This window comes from Spea bombifrons, chromosome 2 (assembly GCF_027358695.1).
Source record: "Spea bombifrons isolate aSpeBom1 chromosome 2, aSpeBom1.2.pri, whole genome shotgun sequence".
NCBI lineage: Eukaryota > Metazoa > Chordata > Amphibia > Anura > Pelobatidae > Spea > Spea bombifrons.
Genome location: NC_071088.1, coordinates 68,490,323 through 68,512,471, shown reverse-complemented (window position 1 = coordinate 68,512,471; position 22,149 = coordinate 68,490,323). Strand labels below are relative to the sequence as shown.

Genomic DNA, 22,149 nt, shown 5'->3' with positions numbered 1-22,149 from the left:
TTATTTCCATGGAATCATTTCTTAGTACCAGCGAGGTGCTAGCCCACTGTCATCCTGTATCTGTCTAGCCAGTATTGAAGAGGTTAAGTGATAAAGCATCATTTCAAGTGTGGTATGGGACTTGTTCCAGCTTCAGTTGTACAAACAGTGGGAGGAGAGAAAAGGAGATATTGCGGCTGGAGGGGGCTGCTTACAAAAACTTCCTGGAGTTGACAGAACAACGTGGAGAAGAGACACAGAGAGCTGTTTAACTAAAGCAGGGTGGGAGAGATTAAACAGGGCTTTTCAGCGAGTGAGTGATCATAGTGCATGGGTGAGCTCTGCCAGAGAAAGACATTTCAAACTTCACCTGCAGCAGCCATTGGACTTGAAGTAATTTAAAAAAGAGTAAAGTGGTACAAGAAAGTCACTATAATGTTGAAGACCCTGGCCTTGATATTGCCTAGGTGCTGCCTCTTTTTGATGGTGGTCAACATAGTGATGGGTTCTCAACACAAGGGAGTGGACATCCCCGAGAAGCGTCACCACAAGGTGCAGCATGGACACTGTAGTTACACCTTTCTCCTTCCAGAAGTAGATAACTGTCACCCTCCACCTGCTGACTTCCAGGTGTCCAATTCTCTGCAGAGGGATGCTCCTTCTCAGCCAGAGCATCATTGGTCCAGCAAAAGGCTGAAGGAGCTGGAGACTATCATGGAAAACAATACACAGTGGCTGCAAAAGGTGAGAGTATTTGAAGGTAAACTAGGACTAGCCACTTCTTGTGGCTGTACATGTTTTCACTTTATCTTATTAGTTTTATAAATCATAATTCTTATAAACGTTGTCTGGAGCTGAGGTGGCTGATGGCATTTCTTGCTCTTCTTGAAATCTGTTTCAGTGCCCTCCAGTTGAAGGTATTTGACTTTGGTTTGTTTCACTTAATTGAAATAACACAGAAGTTTATTCAGTAAGCAGTGAGCTTTAAGAGAGTTGCAATGAAGTGATGAATCACACCTCACTCTAAGAATTAGGGATTTTGTAGACTGCGTTTGGTCATTGATGAAGGAGAAACTCGCCAGTGCCATCACTATAATGCAGAGTCAATGCAGTGAGATATGATTTTTAATCTTTGGCTCGCGTCCACTCTGTTTTATGAATAAATGCTCAATCTTTGTAAATAAGCCTCTCTGTACACACTAATTTTCCAATATTTATTATAGTAATTATTTATTAATTATACATTCTAGACTAGAGTAAATGTGTTTTTTTCAGAGGTTAATTTAATTTGTTATTTAATTACATAGCTAGCCAGGTCTTAATCAGTGTTCAAACATATAATTGCATTGTATTGATCATGGATCAAGGAAAATCAAAGCTTGTTTTAGACAAATTATAATTTTGTCCATAAAGGGGACATATTCATTTCAGAACTTCAACAGAATAATCCCTGGACCGATCACTGTTTAAATTAAGATGTTCCATGCCAAAAATTGTGCCGGAGTTGACATCACTCATTGTGGGGACTGCCCTTTTCCATGAAAAGAGTTCCCTATATGGATTTTTGTTCAAACAGAATTAGCAATATTAGAAAAATTTATATTGTTCTATAAAAATTTGAGAAAAATTAGAAAACAGTAAATGTTTTTACTTTATAGTGTGAAATCTATTATTGGCAGAGAGAGATTGGCTTCTCGTTGTTTTTTTTCTCTACTTTAACCTTAAAGACAAGTCCATATTGTCATCTAGGCTTTTTGTCTGCTGCATATCCACTCATTAGCTCTGTGAGCTTGTGATTTAAATGTTGTGTAGTAGTTCTGTGTTATCACGGGATGTTCACAATGTCTGGTTGACATTGAATGTACATATATGTTAGAAGTGGATATTCTAACTCTGCATTATCAGCACATACACGCATCCTATGAGGTAATTTTGTGAATGCACGCCTAGGCTGTGACTCCGTATATATATATATATATTTATACTGTGTGGTTTTGCTTAGTAATATTATGCCACGTAATAAAGGGAAAATCCCACAGTTTTTGGGTTTTTAGTGATGGTATAGAACCTATTGTTGTGTACTTAGTAGGTTAGTAGCAGTGTGCTGGAAAACTTACCTGAAGTTTTTCATGGTTGTCCTTGCTTCCTGGTTCCCTCCGTCTTTTCAGGCTGCTCCAGTGCCACCTCTCCCAGCCAGGCTTTGGAGCAAATAGGGTGGATCAAAATCAGAAGACACCCTGGGGAAAAACTGCTACAAAAACCCCTTAATTATATATAATATATTTATATGCAATAATTATATATTTACCTCAGTGCACCCCAGGATTACTATTTAACAGGGCTGGTAGGGGAACACTGGCAAATGAGGACCATAATACAAAACAAGTCCAGACAAGACAGTATAAAAACTGTTTTCTTTAACATATGCTGATATGTAGTACACACAGAGGGGTCACGTGTTTTGGGGTGTGTAGCAAGGGCAGGCAGGGTGCATTAAGTAGGAAGGGCCAGAGGCCTGTCCACCCGAGGAAAGCATTAGCTGCAAAAGGACAGCTGTGCAAATAGCCCGACAGCAGGAGATGGACCCCATGGATTCAACCAGTACAGCATGAACACAGTGCTTGTTGTGTTGGGCAATGTAGAGGCCCAGATAGGCCTTGCCTCGTCATTGCCCAACACAACAAGCAAAGTGTTTCTGCTGTTCAGTGCAGACAAATACATGAATTGCAGTGCATGGAATAAGAAAAAACTGTGGGCCTTTGCCACCAGGGGCCCTGGGGCAAATGCTACTTTTGTCTCTATTGCTAATCTGCACTGGGGCTCTGGTGATGTAGAACAGTGGAGGCTGCCATAGGCCTGGTCAGCCTGGGCAAGAACATGCTGCTATCTGTTCAACTGACGTCAGGTTATTTTTTAAGCACTTTCTCCAAGAATCGGGGATGTGTATGGAAAATGTTTGCTGCACAGCTGAATTCAGACAATTTCAACTCTTTAGAAGTAGTAGCAGACCTATTTCTTTGTGACGTTTTAGTCTAACTTTTCTAGGAACTCTGTGCTATTCTGTACAATTCTATACTCCTTATCTGTACATAAATGGCATGACTGTTTATAAATTGTATAAATACACTCCTTTATTCACATAAATAGTTTTTATTAGGTCCCAAAAAAATCCTAGTAAAGCCATCTGAAATATTAGGAGATGTGTGTTGTACTGCTGCTTACAGAGCAAGGGTCTTACATTTTAATTAAGTATTCCAGATGGAATACATTTAATCCAGCAGATGTTTTTAAAACTAAATAGAACAGAAAAATGCTACTAAAATATTATATGTTCTTATGGCATGCACTTTAATATAAACTCTTGCCGTACAAAGAGTGGGATTGTTATGTTCTCCAAAAGGTGAGATGAGAGTTTCTGTGGAAAGAGAAGACCGATCATTATTCTGAGCTTACATTAACTTTACTCAATTAAGGCAACTCATCATCTCAGTCTCTCTTTGGCCACTGTGTTATAGACTAGCTGCTTAATTTCATGGTAATACACATGTTTCGTGTTGGTTTATTCTGTATAATGGAATTCTTTGTTATACACATTACAATAATGATAATTTTTGTGGCTGTTACAGCAGTGACTTGTGATTATGACATATTCAGAAACACAAGAGAAAGCCGCAGAACATATGGAATAAGGTGCTCTGGGATTTCAAAGATTCCAATAGTTGTGGTTGGTTGGGGCTAATTTAAAGACCAAAATAAAGTATGTTCTATTTGTTTAGGAAAACTCCCAGTCTAGCTAAATGGAACATTCACCCATTGCACAAATTAGACTTTTTTTCCCCCAGTTAACAACTACTGACAGCAGTGGATACTAAAAGCAATCAAAAGACTTAGTTTGCTTTCAAACAAGCCCAGGATAAGAACCAACTCCACCAGTCTTCAAAGCACCACATGGGCATGCCCGGGAACTCTTCGGGAGAAGCAATTTGCAATTTGATATGCAATTTGATGAAAAAGAAATTAAGACATATGGTTACAGAAGCAGAAGAGAGTGCTGTGTGAGGCAGGGAGGATGGATAGTTTCTTCAGCATGTAAGTTAAGCATATTAGGATGGTAGGTTGTATCCTTCTCTGAAGAGGTGGGTCTTTAGTTAGAGTAAGTTTAAAGTTTGAGTAAGTAAGAGAGAGTGTGATAGAATATGGTAAATAATTCCAGAAAATAGGTACAAAAGCAACAAAATTCTAGATATGCCAGTGGGAAAAAGTGATAATGGTTGAAGAAAAAAGCTAGGAGGAGTAAAAGGGTTGGTAAGGAGATAAGAAAGGGGAGATAAAAGGTCAGGAGTTTAAAATAATTTTGCAAGGTATGGGTAACCAGTAGAGGGCAGTAGTACAGCAGGGCAACAGGTGAAGAGTAATGAGATAAAAAGATTAGCCTGGCAGAGGTGTTTAGAATGGATTGGAGTGATCCAGGAGGCAGGAGCGGTAGTGGCCAATAAGGAGGGAGTTTCAGTAATCTAGATGAGATATCACAAGGGAATGGATTTGTATTTTAATAGTCACTTGAGAGTCAAGTGTGACACTAAGGCAATGAAATTGTGCATAGTGAGGATGGGGAAAGGTAAATAAGTTTGTCTTCAGCACAGTGGTGGTAGTGGAATCTAGAAGAAAATATAAGTTGTCATAGGGTGTGTAGGGAAGAGTAGAGGCCCTGAAAATGAGCCCAGAGGAACACCACCAGAAAGCTGTAGGGGATAACTACAAGTGCCAGAGAAAGAGAAACTGCAGGAATGGTCAAAGAGGTAGAACCAAGAGAGAGCCATGTTATGGAGGGCATTAGATAGAAATAGGAGAGTGTTTTAAAATAGACTTAGGAAGTATTCTGTTATCAAGCACTACCCTATTTATTCCTACAGCTTGAAAATATTCAAGATTTTGCTGTCTAATGTCTTAAAATTTACTCTCATTTTACACATGATTGGAAATATCCAAGCTGTAGGAAGAAATAGGGGAGTGTTTGATAATAGACGTAGGGAGTATGATTCCTAAGTCTATTATCAAACACTCCCACATTTCTTCTTATAGCTTGGAAATATCCAAGTTTCTGCAGTCTAATGTCTTAACATTTACTCTTCTTTTACACATGAAAATTTTCTGATGACTAACTGATACTAAATAAATGTTCCTGCTTTTAATTCTCTAATAAGAATGGTATGTGTTTCATGTTAATTATGAAAAATATAATTGTTACATTTTATAAATAAAACAGCATGGTACTGAATCTTTGTTTTTTTTCCTAAGGATCAAAGGGTTGCTACCACATTATAAGAAAGTGAACATCTGATGATACAAATATATCTCTCTGTGGTGTACCATCCCATTTAGAGCTCATAAACCCTTGTGTATTTTTCATAGCTATCATGCGTTAAACTTCATTGTTAACCTTATTTATTTTATTTAATGTATTGTTTACCTCATTAAACCTTAATGTTAATTGAGTTTAGAAATAACAATGTATTTTTTTTTATTTTATGGCAGTTGGAGGGTTATATCCAGGATGGTGTTAGGAATGATGCGGGAGACTCACGCTATGTTGTACAAAATCAAACAGCTACCATGTTGGAAATCAGCACCAATTTATTAACACAGACTGCTGAGCAAACACGTAAGCTGACTGACGTGGAGTCCCAGGTATCCTCTCATATTTATGCATCTACACACATTCACCAGCAAAATGTGCCTTTCTCTACCTAGAGCAAGATTTACAACCCGGACACCTGAAGTATAAGGATTACCGATCACATTTCACACATAACACCTAAAAAATAAAATAAGAAAATATAGGAGTGGGTAGGATTGGGAAGATCTATTACTAAGTAACCCCTCAAAATGTTGCATTTGAGGAAAGTAAAAAAACCTGCATATTGTGGAGCCGTTATGAAATGCCTACTATGCAGTATTATTTTACACGGATCAGCCAAAACACTATGACCACTAGCTTAATAACGTGTAGGTCCCCCTTTTTGCTGCCAAAACAGCCCTGGCCCGTCGAGGCACGGACTCCACTAGAGCTCTGAAGGTGTGCTGTGGTATCTGGCACCAAGACGTTAGCAGAAGATCCTTTAAGTCCTGTAAGTTGTCAGTGGTCATAATGTTATGGCTGGTCTGTGTATTTCGAGTGTAATATACAGTAGCAAGAAAAAGTAAGTGAACCCTTTTGAAATTACCTGGTTTTCGGCATTAATTATTCATAAAATGTGATCTCATCTGCATCTAAGTCACAAGTATAAACAAACACAATATGCTTAAGCTAATTTCACACAAACAATGATAATCTTTCATGTCTGTATTGAACACACCCATTAAACATTGACAGGGATTTGGGGGAAAGTAACACTTGGATTTAATAACTGATCGAAGCTCCTTTGGCAGCCATAACCTTAAACAAGCGCCTTACAGAACCGTTTAAGCTTAGCCATATTCATAGGATGTCAGGTGTAATTGGTTCTTCGGGAGCAATTCAACCTTAGTTTCATCAGTTCACAAAACATTTTCCAAGTAGAGTTGTAAAGAGTTAATGTGCTCTTAACACATCAGACAGTGATGTTAAGTTGGAGAGCAACAGCTTCCTCATGAGCATAAATGTTAATCAGTTCGAATGACTCCTTCATGCCTTTAGCTGTTAGCTGTCATCTTGGCTAGGGACCCACTTCTAGGTAAAGAAGCCCGAGTAATAAATCGTCTTCATTTATAAACAATTTAACTCTGGACTGATGAATATGTAAACACTTTGGGATTACTTTGTTACCCTTTCCAGCTTTTTGCAAATCAACAATTCTTGATTGTAGTTCTTCTGAGATTTTTTTTCTGTGAGGGATTGTTTACACAAGATGATGTTTTTTGACACTAGCAAAATGTTTGAACACACCTCCAATCTAGTTTTATTGATTGGATTTCAGGTTTTCTAACTCCTGGCTCCAATTAGCTTAGGGGTTTCACATACTTTTTATTATTATTATTATTTGTTGTTTTATATAGCGCCATCAAATTCCGTAGTGCTGTACAATCGGTAGATACATAGACATAACAAGTAGTATGTAACATAACAATTTGTTTTACAATCGAGAGGGATTAAGAGTGTATTACACAATTTTTCCAACTCACACTGTGAATGCATGAATGATGTATTCAATATGGACAAGACCAATACAATTATTTGTGTCTTATTAGTTAACAGATTGTGTTTGTTTATTATTGTAACTTAGATGAAAATCATATCATATTTTAAGACAAATGTATACATTAAGGGTTCACATACTTTTCCTTGGCACTTTATTACCTTTATCTTTTTTGATTCATATTTCATTTATTTCCTAAGTGGTCCTCCATATCTTATTTCCTCCCTAGCTACATGTGTTTTTTTTACATCCACAAAACGTGTATTTTCTTGTACCTCCTCAGAATCTGCTTCCTGCGTCTTCTGTATCCAGCATTTGTAAACCAGACCAACTACCATAGCATTCCGTTTCATTCTGTGTTTTCATATTAATCCTTACACGTTTCTTGGATTTACATTTAGAATAGTATGTACTAGAGGACTGCACTGGGAGGCGGGTCCCGCGGGACCCGCCAAAAAACTTGCGGGCGCGGGCGGTCTTGCTGGGGCTGCGGGCGGGAGCGGGCGGTCAGGCACTGTACCTGCGGGTCCCGGTAATCCCGGGCAGTCCCGTAAGGCTGCCTTCTTGCTGCTCCCTAACAGTGTCTCCTAGCTTGCTCCGCCCAGGAACAAAACGGAGTCACGTGATGTGACGTCACTTCCTGTGACTCCGCCTTGTTCCTGGGCGGAGCAAGAGAAGAGACGCCATGAGGGAACAACTCGAGGGCAGCCGCGCGGGACTGCGTGGGAAATCAGGTAAGGAGGCGGGCATGATTTGCCACAAATGTGGCGGGAGCGGGCGGGATTGGCCACAAATGTGGCGGGAGCGAGCGGGAGCGGATCACCCATATTGCGGGAGCGGGATTAAAAACCGCGGGAGCGGGCGGGAGCAGGATTAAAAAAGTAGTCCCGCGCAGGGCTCTAGTATGTACTATAGCAATGTGGCTGATATCATGGGTGATTTGACCCATGTTTGTTATGTCTGTTAAATCAATCATTTATATTTGCACTCAAATTACCAGATCTCTGATCCACATTTTCTTCATAGGTCTCTCTTTGTAGCATGACATTACCAACAGTGTTATTTAATTTAGATTATTTTGAGTCATTCGCATAGTTGATACCCACATATTATAACTAACTAAATCCAGGACATTTTCTTTATCTGTAACTTTATCTAAATGCTGCCCCAGGTTCCCTTTCCCAGTAGAATTTCTCAGTGCTCATTTTACGACATTTCAAACGTGCTGCTATTAATATGTGTTTCAGGTTTTAAACCAGACGACCAGACTACAAATCCAGTTGTTGGAGAACTCACTCTCCACCAACAAGCTGGAGAAAGAACTGATAATGCAGACTCAGGAAATCAACAAACTGCGGGAAAAGAATGGGTAATGGTCATTACATTCAGACTATTACTGGCTGAGTGTCCATTCCACATCTTGAGCTACATTTTGATGGGAAGGGTGTGGTTCCATTTGAAAAAGCACAGATGATACCCCAACTTTATGCAATTAATTTCATTTCTCATTTGTATGTGCTTAGAGTTTGAAATGCAAAGGTTTTAGTCCTATTCTGTTAAAGTAAAGAAACAATTGGGAAGATTAAAAAAAAATCTATATAGATATTTATAAATACAAATACAAATGGTCATAACCAGTGCAGAGAACCTAAAGCTACTACAAAAGCATCTAGGACTAATATCCACTTCTTTTAGTGTCACAGCACAAGTAAAACTGGAATGGAAATAATGTAATATGTTCAAAGTCAACTATTCCAGCATTCATTTCATTCAGTATCAGGTGGGATAAAAGGTTTTCAGCTTGTCAACCACTGTAAAAATAAAGAAGTAGAACATTTCAACATATACTACACGTTGAAACCAAAATAGATGAAACCTATTCTTCACTGTTCATTGCACTTGTCTCTTCCTACAGTTTCCTGGAAAATAAAGTTTTGGAAATGGAAGAAAAACACAAGGAAGAGATAGAGGGACTCAGAGCCCAGAAGCTGCAAGTGGATGAACAACTTTTCAAGCAAGGTGGACTTATTGGGGAGCTGGGACAGCAGCTCTCATCAGCAATGATCAACAACAGCATGTTGCAGAGACAACAGGCCCTCATCATGGAGACAGTTGGACAACTTGCCAACCTGGTTTCACAATACAACCGTGAGTAATTGCTTATGTGTCTGAATGAGGCTGTTGTGTCTGAATGTACTATTGTTTTGTGTTTATGGAACACAGATATACAACATGATTATCAACAGTGAAAACTGAAGGAACCCAAGTGCTACACGATTTGAGATATGATGTAGTCCAGCATAAATGACATTTTTAAAAAGTAATTTTACCTATTCACACATCATCATCACACAATACATTAAAACATTTGCTTTAAAATTACCTTGTAGTAGTATACACAGCAAATCAATGAAACAATGGGAATATCTGTGGAATCCAGATTTCCTGAATCACACTTCCAACACTGATAACATCTTTCCCGCAGAACGTAGCCGTCCAATCTCTGTGAACAGTTTAAAAATATAGCATTTAAAATAAATATATATATTCAAATTTTAGGCAATGAAACATTGGCACCCACAAAACTAGTTTGTTTGAAAACTTGTCTTGTTAAAGTAGTATTCCAAATGTGACCACGTTGGCATGACATCTGAATGGCATCACCTGGGTTGGTGACTGTTTAATGAAGCTGTATCTTCTACTTTTTAACAGATATCCCAGTTGTATCAAAAGAGGAACAGATGACTTTCAGGGACTGTGCAGACGCTTATAAAGCCGGACTCACTTCAAGTGGAGTGTACACATTACATTTCCCAAACTCTACAAACACTGTGAAAGTGAGTGATCTCTCACCATATCATTTTATTCCTCAACTCACAATAACCTAAAATATTGCTGATTACATTTCATTAATTGACAGATTGACAATGACACACAATTTACTAACTTTACACTAGGTACAAGCTTGAACATGGGAACACCATTTTTATTATATAAATTTCCATTTTTTTTATACAGCTGTGTGAAAAAGAAAGTACAACCTTTTTAAATGATATGGTTAAAAACACACCTGACCAGCAAACTTCTAAAACTTCAGCTTTAATAGAGGTGGTCACAATTGCTGATGATTAACTAATCAAGGGTATTTAATTAGCAGCACCTGTCTGCTACTTGGCATCTTAATTCAGTAAGGGTGTCCTTAGTTTTTCACCCATGGCTTCTCCATTTGGCTTTATTTTTGTTGAATAAATCATTAAACCCTGTATTATATGTCATGTGTTGTTCATCTGAGGTTGTATTTATCTGATTTTAGACCTGCTAAGGAAGAGATGATTGTTATTATGTCCTTATTATGAGGGCGTACATTCTTTTTTACACAACTGTATATACCCACATTTCCCGGTCGGTGGAAGTATGTGATAACATTAAAACCGCTTTAGGGTAGTCACTGAGAAAGCTCATGCTAGTTCAGTGGTTAATCACCAGGTAATAGTTATAGTATATTTTATGAGCATATAAGGTATGGTTTACATGATGTAGTCAACTCTACGTAGAATTCATAGGAATCCAATTTAATGGACGTTGGACACTGGTGAACGGAGTAGAAGCTTGATGGTTAAAAGGTAATAAGGTGGCACCAAGGATAGTTACCACAGTTTAAGGAAAAACAACATTCAAAGTTATACATGTACACTCTCTTTAGATTTTAAAAACTTTTATATATGAGTATGTGAACATTACAAAATACATATATCCACAGTCATGGAGTAACTTGATGCAAAAAAACTATGAATTAGTGACGATTAATTGTAATACCATTGTCATGGCTGTTATAAAGCAGAGGCCATCGGGAGCTAAATGTGTTTTGTTTAACAAATATATCTTTGTTCCCATAGCTTGTCATATGGAGAAAGTGTTCAATCTGACAGGGAGACATGTTTAACACATAAACCTTAATAATACCCAAAGAATTCTTCCATCTTTAAAGTGCCCAGTACATTCCACACGTGCAAAGCATTTGCAAGACAATAGGAGCCACCTAAATCAATTTCCCTGCACAGCACAATACGGGATACGTTTAAAAGCCATACAATGAAAAGAATGTGGCTTTTAGGGAACCGGTGTTCATGTAGATATCTATTACGTGTTAAATACCAACAGTAAATCCTCCAGTGGGGGTAAATGAACACTGACAAGTACAGGGAAATAATACATTAAATGAACCACTTGGGATTTGGCTATGTTCTTTCTATGACTTATCAAACATTTCTCATATGTCACTAAATGTTGCAGGAGGCAGACAGGGCACAGCATACGTAAGGAATGCATGTCATTCTTGATCTCATATAATTCTGATATTTAACCAGGGACAAAGAGAAAAATTGATTTAGAGGATATGATTTTTAAGGTAATTCACATAGCTGGCTGTTTTAAAGTTAAAATAGCTTACACTCCAGTCTATATCTGCTATATTCTGCCATCATAAAGAAATAGCTATATACTTAAACACACCATACAAAATCATTAATCCCCTAAGCACAATTTACCATTATGTTACATTAGAGAATGTGAGCATTGGATGTATATGAAGAGCAGATGGTGATACCTCTATAACTTTTGTGCGCAGGCTCTGTGTGATATGGAGACCGGAGGAGGCGGCTGGACTGTTATCCAACTTCGTAAAGACGGATCTTTGAATTTTCACCGGATTTGGAAAGAATACAAAGACGTAAGGAGTTTTGCTAGAATTGGCACGTTTTGATGTTTGATGTATAATAATGCTTTCATGTCACAAGCACTTTGGATACCATAAAATGTTTACTCTCTTTCACTCACTAAGGTATACATTTTATAGACGGATGGTTTGGATTATGGATCGCTTTGCCAAACGTCTTACATTACTCTCAATAATATGAAAAAGTTAGCTTGTTTGTAACTGGTGAATAGTGAGAGAACAAGATTCACATAGAAATATGTACTTCTGGTGGACATAGTTGCATGAGTATAAGGAAAATATGTGATATGATAGGAAAATATGTGATATGGAAAATATGTATTATGCTTTTCAACATAGTTTTACCATTTAATACAGAATACATATTGTCACACACAGCGTAGTAGAGGAGACTGGTGCAAAGTAGGGCTGTGTGGTCCTATGGGAGAGAGCCCATAGGCCTCGGAAGAGTTCTTTGCCATCCAGCCGGTTCCTCCCTAGGGTTCAGCCTTTGGGGTTCCAGCAGCTGTGAGACTTTTTGATTATCCTCCAAGACCAGGGACTAACTCCCAGTGTACACAAAGGAAGAACCAAACAAGTCAAGTCTTGACCAGGATGTTGGCGTTCAGGAAAACCGTACAACAAGCTGAGGTCAGGAAGTCAGAGTTCAGAGTAGTCGGTTAACAAGCGGTGGTCAGGGAGCTGGAGTTCCGAATAGTCAGGTAACAGAGAAATAGCATTATATGAACACAGGAACGCACTGGGATAGATTACACTATAGCAAAACATAAGTAAGGCCATCAGAGGGCAAGGTGTGATGGCCCCCTAATGGTTTAAAAAGGGCTAGAGGGAGAAAGGGTGGCAGATTTCAAATAGTTAGTTCCGTCAATTGCTGCCATCTTTGTTGTGCCGCAATAGCAAGAGGGAGTCTACGGATGGCATGAGACAGATTCTGGAAATGCACAAGGCCTCCCTCATCAGCAAGGCTGGCCGCATGGAACCAGCAGGAGTTACGCATATACTCTATGTTAATTAAAAGTTAACTAATAAATCATTCCTTGCAAATTTGCAATTGATTCGTGGGTTAGCCCATTCTTATCTGCCATTTATGTGCTTCTGGTGGTATTTTAAGGGAGTCTAGATGTTTGCTGTTATAGATGTCTGTTCAGACTTATCCTGTACATGAAATTAATTCCACATAAAGGGAGTGGCCACATGAGTCACAGACTCTTCCCGTAAAGTTTGAGGTAGGAGTTTGCAGACATCAAGGACTCATCAAGGAGTGTAGGTCTTATCATCTATATGACGTTAACATTTTTGTGTTTCACATTCTTTTATGATTTTGATTTAATGTGGATATGTAAACTAACAACTACATTAGATTAATCATCAGAGTATAGAAAACAGGCTGGCCATTGTTGGGGTATTTGACTCTTCAGGTGGTTAAAGTATTTTTTATTATATTTTTAAATATATTTGCTACATAATTACCAAGAAAAAGAAACAAATACAGAAAGGTGTCATGCTATGGTTCTGGAACGGTGTTGGACTGTGTCTGTGTAAGTGTATAGTGGTAGAGTAAGTGAATGTTATTGTATGGTGTTAGCATGTGTGTTAGCATGTGTGCTAGTATATAATATAAGCATGTGTGTGCGTGTTACTATATGGTGTGAGTGTGTGTCAGCATATAGTGTTAAATTGTGTATGTATGTTAGTGTATGGTGTTGGTATCAGTGTGTTCATAGTTGGTATTAGCATATGCGAGTGGGTGTTAGCATGAGCATGTGTCAGCTTATGGTGCTAGAGTATGTGTGTATGTAGATGTATGGTGTTAGTATGTGTGTGTGCATGGTGTTACCATATGTGTGTCAGTGTCAGGAGAGCCTAGAGTTAGTGGTGTGAGATAGAGAGGAGATAGTGTGTAAGTGTTTGGTGTCAGAGCGAGTTTACGAGTAGAATATGTGCACCAAATGAACACTGCACCCAGGGGCCAGTATCCCTAGGTCCACCCTGGCTGACTGGTGGTAGGTATATCACGTGCAAGGAAATGTGTCTTGCTGAACACATCTCCTACATGAAAAGTTGCTGGGGGGCAGGGGATGGGGCAAATGCATGTAGGGTGATTCTGCAGAACCCTCCACCCATGCATTTGCAAGGGAAACACTGCAAAACTTTAAAGGGACTACACAGCTATCGTATGCATTAACGTCTATGTTCTAGTCAGGGCTGGCATAGGACCAAAAATAGCACCAGGTATTTAAAGTACAGCAAACCACACATTAAATAATTACATGTTCTTTTCAATTGAAAAATATTCCCTGGTTCTGTAACCAACCAGGTATTTTCCTGTTATGACCTATGGCCATTGTGGGCCTAGTTGTGCCAGTGAGTGATGTGCTGGGAGTACAGATGTACAGGATTCTGCCAGAGATAAAAAAAAACATCTCTTGAATAATTTCTCCACAGCACCAGTGCCTTTGGTATTGTAAACATTCCTCTAAATATTCTTTGCAGTCTAGTGGAAACTTGGGCATGCATTTGGTCGTTTTCATCAGGGAAAGAGACAGTGGGTATGGTGTGCAGGGAGAGGCAGAACACGGAGACACATTTCATCAGAAAATTCTAATTGGTTTACATAAAAGCACGTCTGTCTATACACACACACCAACAAACATACTTAAAACTAATACACAAACAAATATTTATATTCTACACTGACAAGAAATGATACATTTATAACAAAAGCCTTGTAATGTTTGTTCTGTTAAGGAGGAGCAGAGCTGTTACATTACACATGTACTGCACACAGATGGTGTACTGGCCATTCTCATTCCATTGTGCACATTCCTTCTAAAGAATTTGAAACTAATAATTACAGTCGAAAATCAAGAGCTGGCTGTAAGAAGCACTAACTACGCAGCTTTTGTCCAAAAAACATATATATTTAAAATCAAAATCAGCACAAGATCTTTTTATTTCCGGAATTTAATTAATGTCAACCATAACATGTTTTTCTTCGATATACAAAGCAGGTTTTAAAGGATCAATTGCTTGTCCAAAAAAAGGCTGGTAATATGCTCGTCCTAGTAATGTCTAAAGCAATCCATCATGTGTTTGGCATGCCGACGTTCCCAATTGGCTGACCGCATTGATCCACTTCTCTTCTGCATGAAGCCTGCAGTGGAGATAAAGCCATAGTATAGCACTGAAAATCTATCATTTGTATTATTTGTATTTAATTTTCACGCTTAAGATATTCAGACATCAGAGTGCAGGAGAGTTGCGGTTTTAATGCATTAACGTTACTATCTATAATTAAAGGAAAACCCTATTGGGCTTCTGCTTTAAGAAGAGCTTGGTCAGCCCTGTATAATGAATAGTTAAATTACTAAGATTTCTTGAAAGTCATATTACTGATTAAACAATGCTTGGATGGTTTGTTAAGTGCTCAAGAGAAATACACTAGTCATGGTAAAAACAGCCACCAATAAAACAAATGTGGTGTAATTGCTATTATATGTTGTAAAGGACACATATTAATCTTGAGATTTTTAAATAACCATCCTATGAACATTAAAATATTTATACCCGTATTGTAAATATTAAACATTTAAAGGCCCATCACACAGATTATATGTAAAGTTAAAGAACCAAACACAAGGGGTGCTACAGATAATGCCACATAATAGATATTTGACAGTATATACCATAGAACACCAAACAATTTTAAAATAAATTATTGATATAAGAGAATGCCCATGAAAAATTTTTTATAACAAAAGATCAAACTTAATGTAAGCTGAGAGGTAGCACACTCTTGTGATCCAGAGCAATACAATGCTCTGTCTTATAGGCTGAGAGTAATCGATCTGAAGTAGAGGGAAAACTCTCTAGTGTGCAGATATGAATCCAATGAAAGTGGGCTGTATGTTTTGAGAGTATTTAAAATTTCAAAAATCTGTATTGGAAGCAAGGCTCATATATAGGGACTACCAGTGTCCTAAAGGTTTACAAAGACACACTAGTTTCCATGACAGGGGTAGCCTCGACTCTCGGGCTATGTCATCCCAAATAACGCCCCAAATAAAACAGACACCAAATGTGGGATGAAAAGGCCACATCCGATTTATTAACATCATTGCCACACAACCTGTGAACATAAAAAGGTGCATTAACACAGCAATGACCCAAATACAACAGAACACCCCTAAGCTTGCCAGGACCAACCGGGGCCGAACCATAAGCATTACCTTATGGGAGGGCATCACACGATGCCCCGCTCCCACCCGAAGCTCCAGCAACGCACCCAGCCAGGAACCTCCCACCGACACTTTAACACCAGTGGCAATAACCACATAACACCCCCCGGCAACCTGGCAAGCTACCACCCCCGGCTGTGTCAAGATCCTAGAACAGAAAAAGAAAAATTAGTAAATATCACAAAATAAAGGGCAGGGGGGGACAAAAACACAGGGTAAGCTGGCACAACAAAAAGCCAAGAACCCCCTATGCCCTAACCATATATACCCCCATCACTTCCACCTCCTCCCCACTGAACTTTCTTTGACCCCCTGACCTAGCCATGCTCTGCATCCCTGTCAAGGATCCTAAATGCTGGAAGAAGGCCCCATCACCTAAGGAGCCTGAAGTGAAGCAGGATCTACTTTCATTATTATTAATTTATTAATTATTAATTTATTATTAATGTATTATTCAGTAGCTTTAACGCACCTTGTATTTAGTTATTTTCATGTGCGGCCATATCTATTCTTTAGTTTATGTACTAATGCTAAATTGTGAAATTGATCCAAATTACTTAACTACTCTGTTTAAAATATTAAAACCTGAATTTTAATGTTCCCTAAATAGTATTATAATGTGGTAGTACAAAATATAGGTTTTTATGCAATATAGGTTTTAACACTGGAAACGTTGCTGAATTCTCTATTTCATTTTTATTTTATTTAGGGTTTTGGTTCCCCACCTGGAGAGTACTGGCTGGGAAATGAATTTGTTCACCAGCTCACAAGCCAGAGCTCATACTCATTGCGGATCCATCTGCGTGACTGGGACGGCAGTGAAGCATATTCATTGTATGATCACTTTTCATTAAGCAGTGAGGAACACAACTACAGGTAAGGGAATCATGGGATTTCAGTGTTCTAACATGTCCTCTTCTTCTTCTCTACGTAAGTAAAGAGTCTTGCAGAACTAGCTAGCTCCTATTTTAGCAAGCATATACACTTAAAAATCCACACATACTGAATTTGTTTAGAGTAAGAGCTTGAACAAATAGCCAGAATTCAACATCAACATTTGGTATGCCTGATTCAGAGGTCTGACTAAATTTGTAACAGATAATACTAACACATGTAGTCATGCTAACACCAACGTACACACACTGTCAGGCCTCTGGGGTTACCTACCTCCGGCAATGTCTTCAGATTCCTCCGGTGTGGCTCTGTGGAGTAGGCCGCTTCCCTGGCCTTGAGGTGCTGAGATGCAGCATCCTGCGGCGCACTTGCAGAATCCTGAACTCCATGTCGAGTGGAGCAAATGAGCTGCAACTACAGAGGGCGTGTCCAACCAGTCCAGAAGCATTCCCATTGGTAGAGATACAGAGATGGACATACCTGGCCAATCCTACTCAGCAAGAGTCAATCAACTGTGAGAACCTGGCTACCTGCAGCATTATTAAACCCTGCTAACCCTCACTGCATTGCTTGAGTATTGCGAAGCTGTACCACCTGTACCATCTGCATGCAGTTACCAACATCTCGCTCTATGACCGCGACATGTTAATCCTTTGCGATTCTGTGCTACGTACCCTTGGACTGATTATTGACATTTTGGTCTGGTTTTTGGACTGCCTGCTACTGTGTGTCTACACTGTCTGCCTTAAAACTCCCAGCCCAGGCCTTACACACACTCAAGCTAACACCATACACTAACCTACCCCTACACACATACATATGCTAACAGCAAATACTAAGACATTCACACATCTACCTGCAATGCTGCTGCTGCCCTACTACCTCATTGGCGTACTCCTGGTGATTAATTAAGAGTTTAACCATTCTGGTGTCAACCTCCTCATGAGACAGTTGAGAGTACTGAATGGCCAATCCTACCCATGCCCTCCTTCATATAATAGGATAGCAAACTCAACATTTAAAACTCAACAATATGTCAGATTTTAGTGAACAGAGAATTTGGTCTATGAGTTACATTCCTGAAATGTTGTGGGGTTAGGGATATAAAGTTACTTCTCAAACCAGTGTAAGTTTGCATTGGCCCAAAGCTAGTCAGCAAAACTGTTAAGACATAATTGTGTGAGATATTATATCAGAGCCCTACATGAAGAGGGTTACTGTTTATTGGTCACACACTCAGCGTATTAATTGACTCTCTGTTGAGACACAACTCTGCACCACTGATGAGAGGAACTCAGCAAAGGTTTAGGCTAATTTGAACCTGATCGCTTCAAACAACCTTCCCTACGCTTGGCGTTAAATTGTTTCCATCATGTTAACAAGCCCCTCCAAATCTGGACAAACAGGATGTTCTTTTGTATTGGTTGGAGAGGAACTTGTTTTCTAAAAGCCTGTTGTTGCTTTTCCTCCTCAGACAAATAACATATAATCAAACAGAAGGTATTTAGCTTGGCTTGGCACCTCTGGAAAGGACAATTTTTGCTTTTGTTCTTTTTCAGACATCAGACTGTACTGGGCATTTTGATTTTCTGTCCCAGAGGAAGACACTCTGTACTGGCACAACAAACTTCATGTTATAACAGGAGGCACAGAGCCCATAGTACAAGAAACAAATCAATAGCTATAAAATAGTACGGCTTGCTTTGAAACCAAAATGCAGCATATGGACCACAAGTCCAAGTGTTAACTAGACACAAAAGCAAAGGAAATCTTTAATTTTAGAACTAAATGGTGAACCTTTGCTAGAACTGTATGTATCTAAGTAAATCCTGCCCAAAATGCACTAATGTATCACCTGCTCTGTCAGTGGCATTGTCATTTGTGAATGTACTGTCAGTCAGTGTAAATACCGTTCTCTGTAAAAATGAATAGTTGGGTAGATTCAAGCCTGTTCACGAAACTTTATTATAAGTTGTGTTGTGTATTTCATGTGGTCCCAAAAACTGAATATTATTGTCTGCCTTTTAAACCCTCATGCAAGGTAAAAAGGTTTTTCTGTCAGTAATGAATAATTTCATTGGTTGTCAATTCTGCATTTTACTGTTGAAATGAGCAATATTTTCAACCTAGCAAGAGTTGCATTCTAACCCAGCTTAAAATCTGTGTGTATCGTGCAGTCCAAGGGCATTGTTCTAAGATGCTTGTTTCGCCCTTGGATCTGCTTTTAAGCTTGTTAGACTCGTTTTCTCATGACTACTCATCTGCTGCCCCTTAAATGTAAATGCATATGTCTTCCTCCCCCACAGGCTGCAGCACAGGGGATACAGCGGGACCGCAGGAAGAACAAGCAGCTTAAGCCCCACAGGGACGGATTTCAGTACAAAGGATGTCGATAATGATAGGTGCAGTTGCAGATGTGCTCAAATGGCATCTGGAGGTACAAATACCCCACATTTATCACAGCAATTGTTATCTGTGCTATCCAAGCCATTTATGTGTCTGTGTGTGCGCGCGTGTGTACGTGTGTGTGTGTGTATATATATATATATATGCATATATCAGTATTAACTGAGAATAGGGTTATCTAGTTAAAATGGCAATTTTATTCTTTAAGATTACACAGTGGAGTATACATTCTTATATCATTAAAATAGATTTTTGCTACAAATATATATATATATATATATATATATATATATATATACCTTAATAAATGTGCATTCTTCTGTAGGTTGGTGGTTTGATGCCTGTGGCCCTTCCAATCTAAATGGCATCTATTATCCTGGTCCTCCTAGCACAGCCAAGTATAATGGCATGAAATGGCACTATTGGAAGGGACCGAGCCATGGTCTGAAGACTGTCAGTATGATGATTCGCCCTGAAGACTTCTGAGGCATGAGTGACTGAGCTTCAATAGTCTTTGCGGCTACTGCTATGACCCAAGAAAAGTCTGGATCTACGACTAGAAATCTAATGCCCGTGATCTCATTGAGTTCTTATCCTCCTTGTCAATTTTCACTTTACTGATTTTTTGGGCTAATCTGGATCTGGACTATAACAGATTAAAGCATATGACAATTTACATATGACATCCCACTTCTGGAAATGCGTGACTAGAGAACACTACTACTGGTCTTTTACATGAATGTAATTTAATCAGTATACGAATTTCTATTATCATAAATGACCACAAATTATTAAATGATGGACTCACAAGACGGATACAAAGGTCCACTTTTTAACCAGGACGCAAAGATTCCATTCTAAAGTTCAGGTTGGGAAATAGGGCACCTACTGATGTCTTACAAATGAGCCTACAAGCTTTTCAGTGGACCACATCTGGCATCTAGTTGGACAATATAAACTTTACCACAAGCAAGTGCTTGTTTCAGTAGTTACCTATACACTCCTGTCTTATGTAACCAGTGGTCCTTATCTGATTCTCTTTGTGGCCACAATGATTTTGACATGACTAAAATCAAGACCTTCAATATTTGTATCACTTAATACTATTTTTAGATTGAATTTTATACATCTCCTCAGAGAGAATATATCATCCCTACTGTATCTCATGGAAAGGACTTGAATAGTCGAGGGATTACTTCTGTGTCTTATTCATACATTACACAGATGTTAATGCACATCTGCAGTCCAAATGGACATGTTGTCCCTTTGCCTTGGGCTACATATGCTCAAGTGGCCATAAAAGAGTGTGATGCATAAGGTTACACTTTAATTATGGACAACCATGAGATAAAATGTCTTTAAAATGTATGTTCTAAATGCTATAGTTGGATAACTTGGAACTACTAAGCTACTGTGTTTCCAAACATGTCAAATGGATACATATCTTACCATGGATGGTGACCAACAGTGGTTAATGTGTAACCTAAGTTTTCTTACAAGGTTTTTAATAAATAATTTTATGGCTTTTTGAAAAATAATGTTACACATTTACTAGAGGTTGTTTAAATTGGTTTTACAATGGCTTGTCTTTAATTATAGCAAATAAGTTACTGTTTTAACATCTTTATGCTAAAAAGAACTTATTATTATTAATATCTTAAGACTATATATGTTAGGTACAGAATCCAACCTGTCACCAGTCCAACACATGCAAAGATTGGACAGGAATAATGTAAAAAAATTCTGAATAGCTTTCTCAAATCCCTCTTACTCTGGCATCCTAAAACATGTTTTAATGTAAACCAATATACAGATGTTTACTTCGCTGCTTCTTTTTGTGTGATGTGTCACAATAAACTTGTAATTCAGAAATATTTTTGCCAAATAGTTTAAATATTTAAAACTAAAGCAGTTACCAAAAATATTTGACAGATGTTTCCTGTCTCTAAAAAAATGCAGAGAGAACCACTGTGCAGCACACTCAGAGAGTCACATGTCCCTCTTTGAGAGGTACAGTCGCCACTTTGGGACCCCAATCTACCTGCCCTGTTTCTTCTCGTAATGTCCCTCTTTTCCTAGAGCTCACATTGTTTGGTGATTATAATTGTATCATACTTAGGTACAGCACTAAATGGTAAATTAATGTATAAATAAATAGCAAACAATATGTTTATAGATACAATTGTATAAATAAAATAAGTTTCCAATTTGTAACTTGCTCAATTGCATAATTAGCTATCAGCAGGCCACAATGTCTCACAAAAAGTCCCAAGCCATGCCGCCAACCACACTCTCTGAAACAAGTGTCCCTTTTTTCATGTCATATGTTGGAAGTCATTCTGAAAAAGTAAATTCTATATATTGCTAATCGGTCTACTGATAATATGATTTTATTGTTAAAAAAGTAATCCATATTAGTAGAACTACAGAGCTTTGGGGTCAGAGTGCACAGGAAGTCTTGATACTTCAGGATGTCTGGGAGATCTGACTTCATTGGATTCGAATGTAGTGCTTCAATAATACCACTTAGGGGACCAGACCTTGTGCATCTGCTCTTATTTTAGTATGCTGCTGAAGGCCATCGGTTGATTTCACACACATTACAGTAATGTGTCTTTAAACAAAAGTGTCCCTCTTTGGCCATTTCAATTGTTGGAAAGTAATAAAACAGAAATACTAGCATAAAGTAAGGGCCACTTACCGCTTTAGCAAATCCATCATA

The 22,149-nt window shown here is 38.5% G+C and overlaps 1 protein-coding gene across 1 annotated transcript; it reads left to right on the top strand.

Annotated features, from left to right (window-relative positions):
- Positions 1-220: 220 nt before the first annotated feature.
- Positions 221-19,944, top strand: LOC128474787 (angiopoietin-2-like). Its single transcript, XM_053457185.1, has 9 exons — positions 221-723; positions 5,515-5,667; positions 8,402-8,523; positions 9,070-9,302; positions 9,867-9,991; positions 11,782-11,883; positions 16,837-17,003; positions 19,328-19,458; positions 19,753-19,944. Exons 1-9 carry the CDS (start codon positions 415-417, stop codon positions 19,911-19,913), a joined length of 1,503 nt encoding a protein of 500 aa, XP_053313160.1. The 5' UTR covers positions 221-414; the 3' UTR covers positions 19,914-19,944.
- Positions 19,945-22,149: the final 2,205 nt, after the last annotated feature.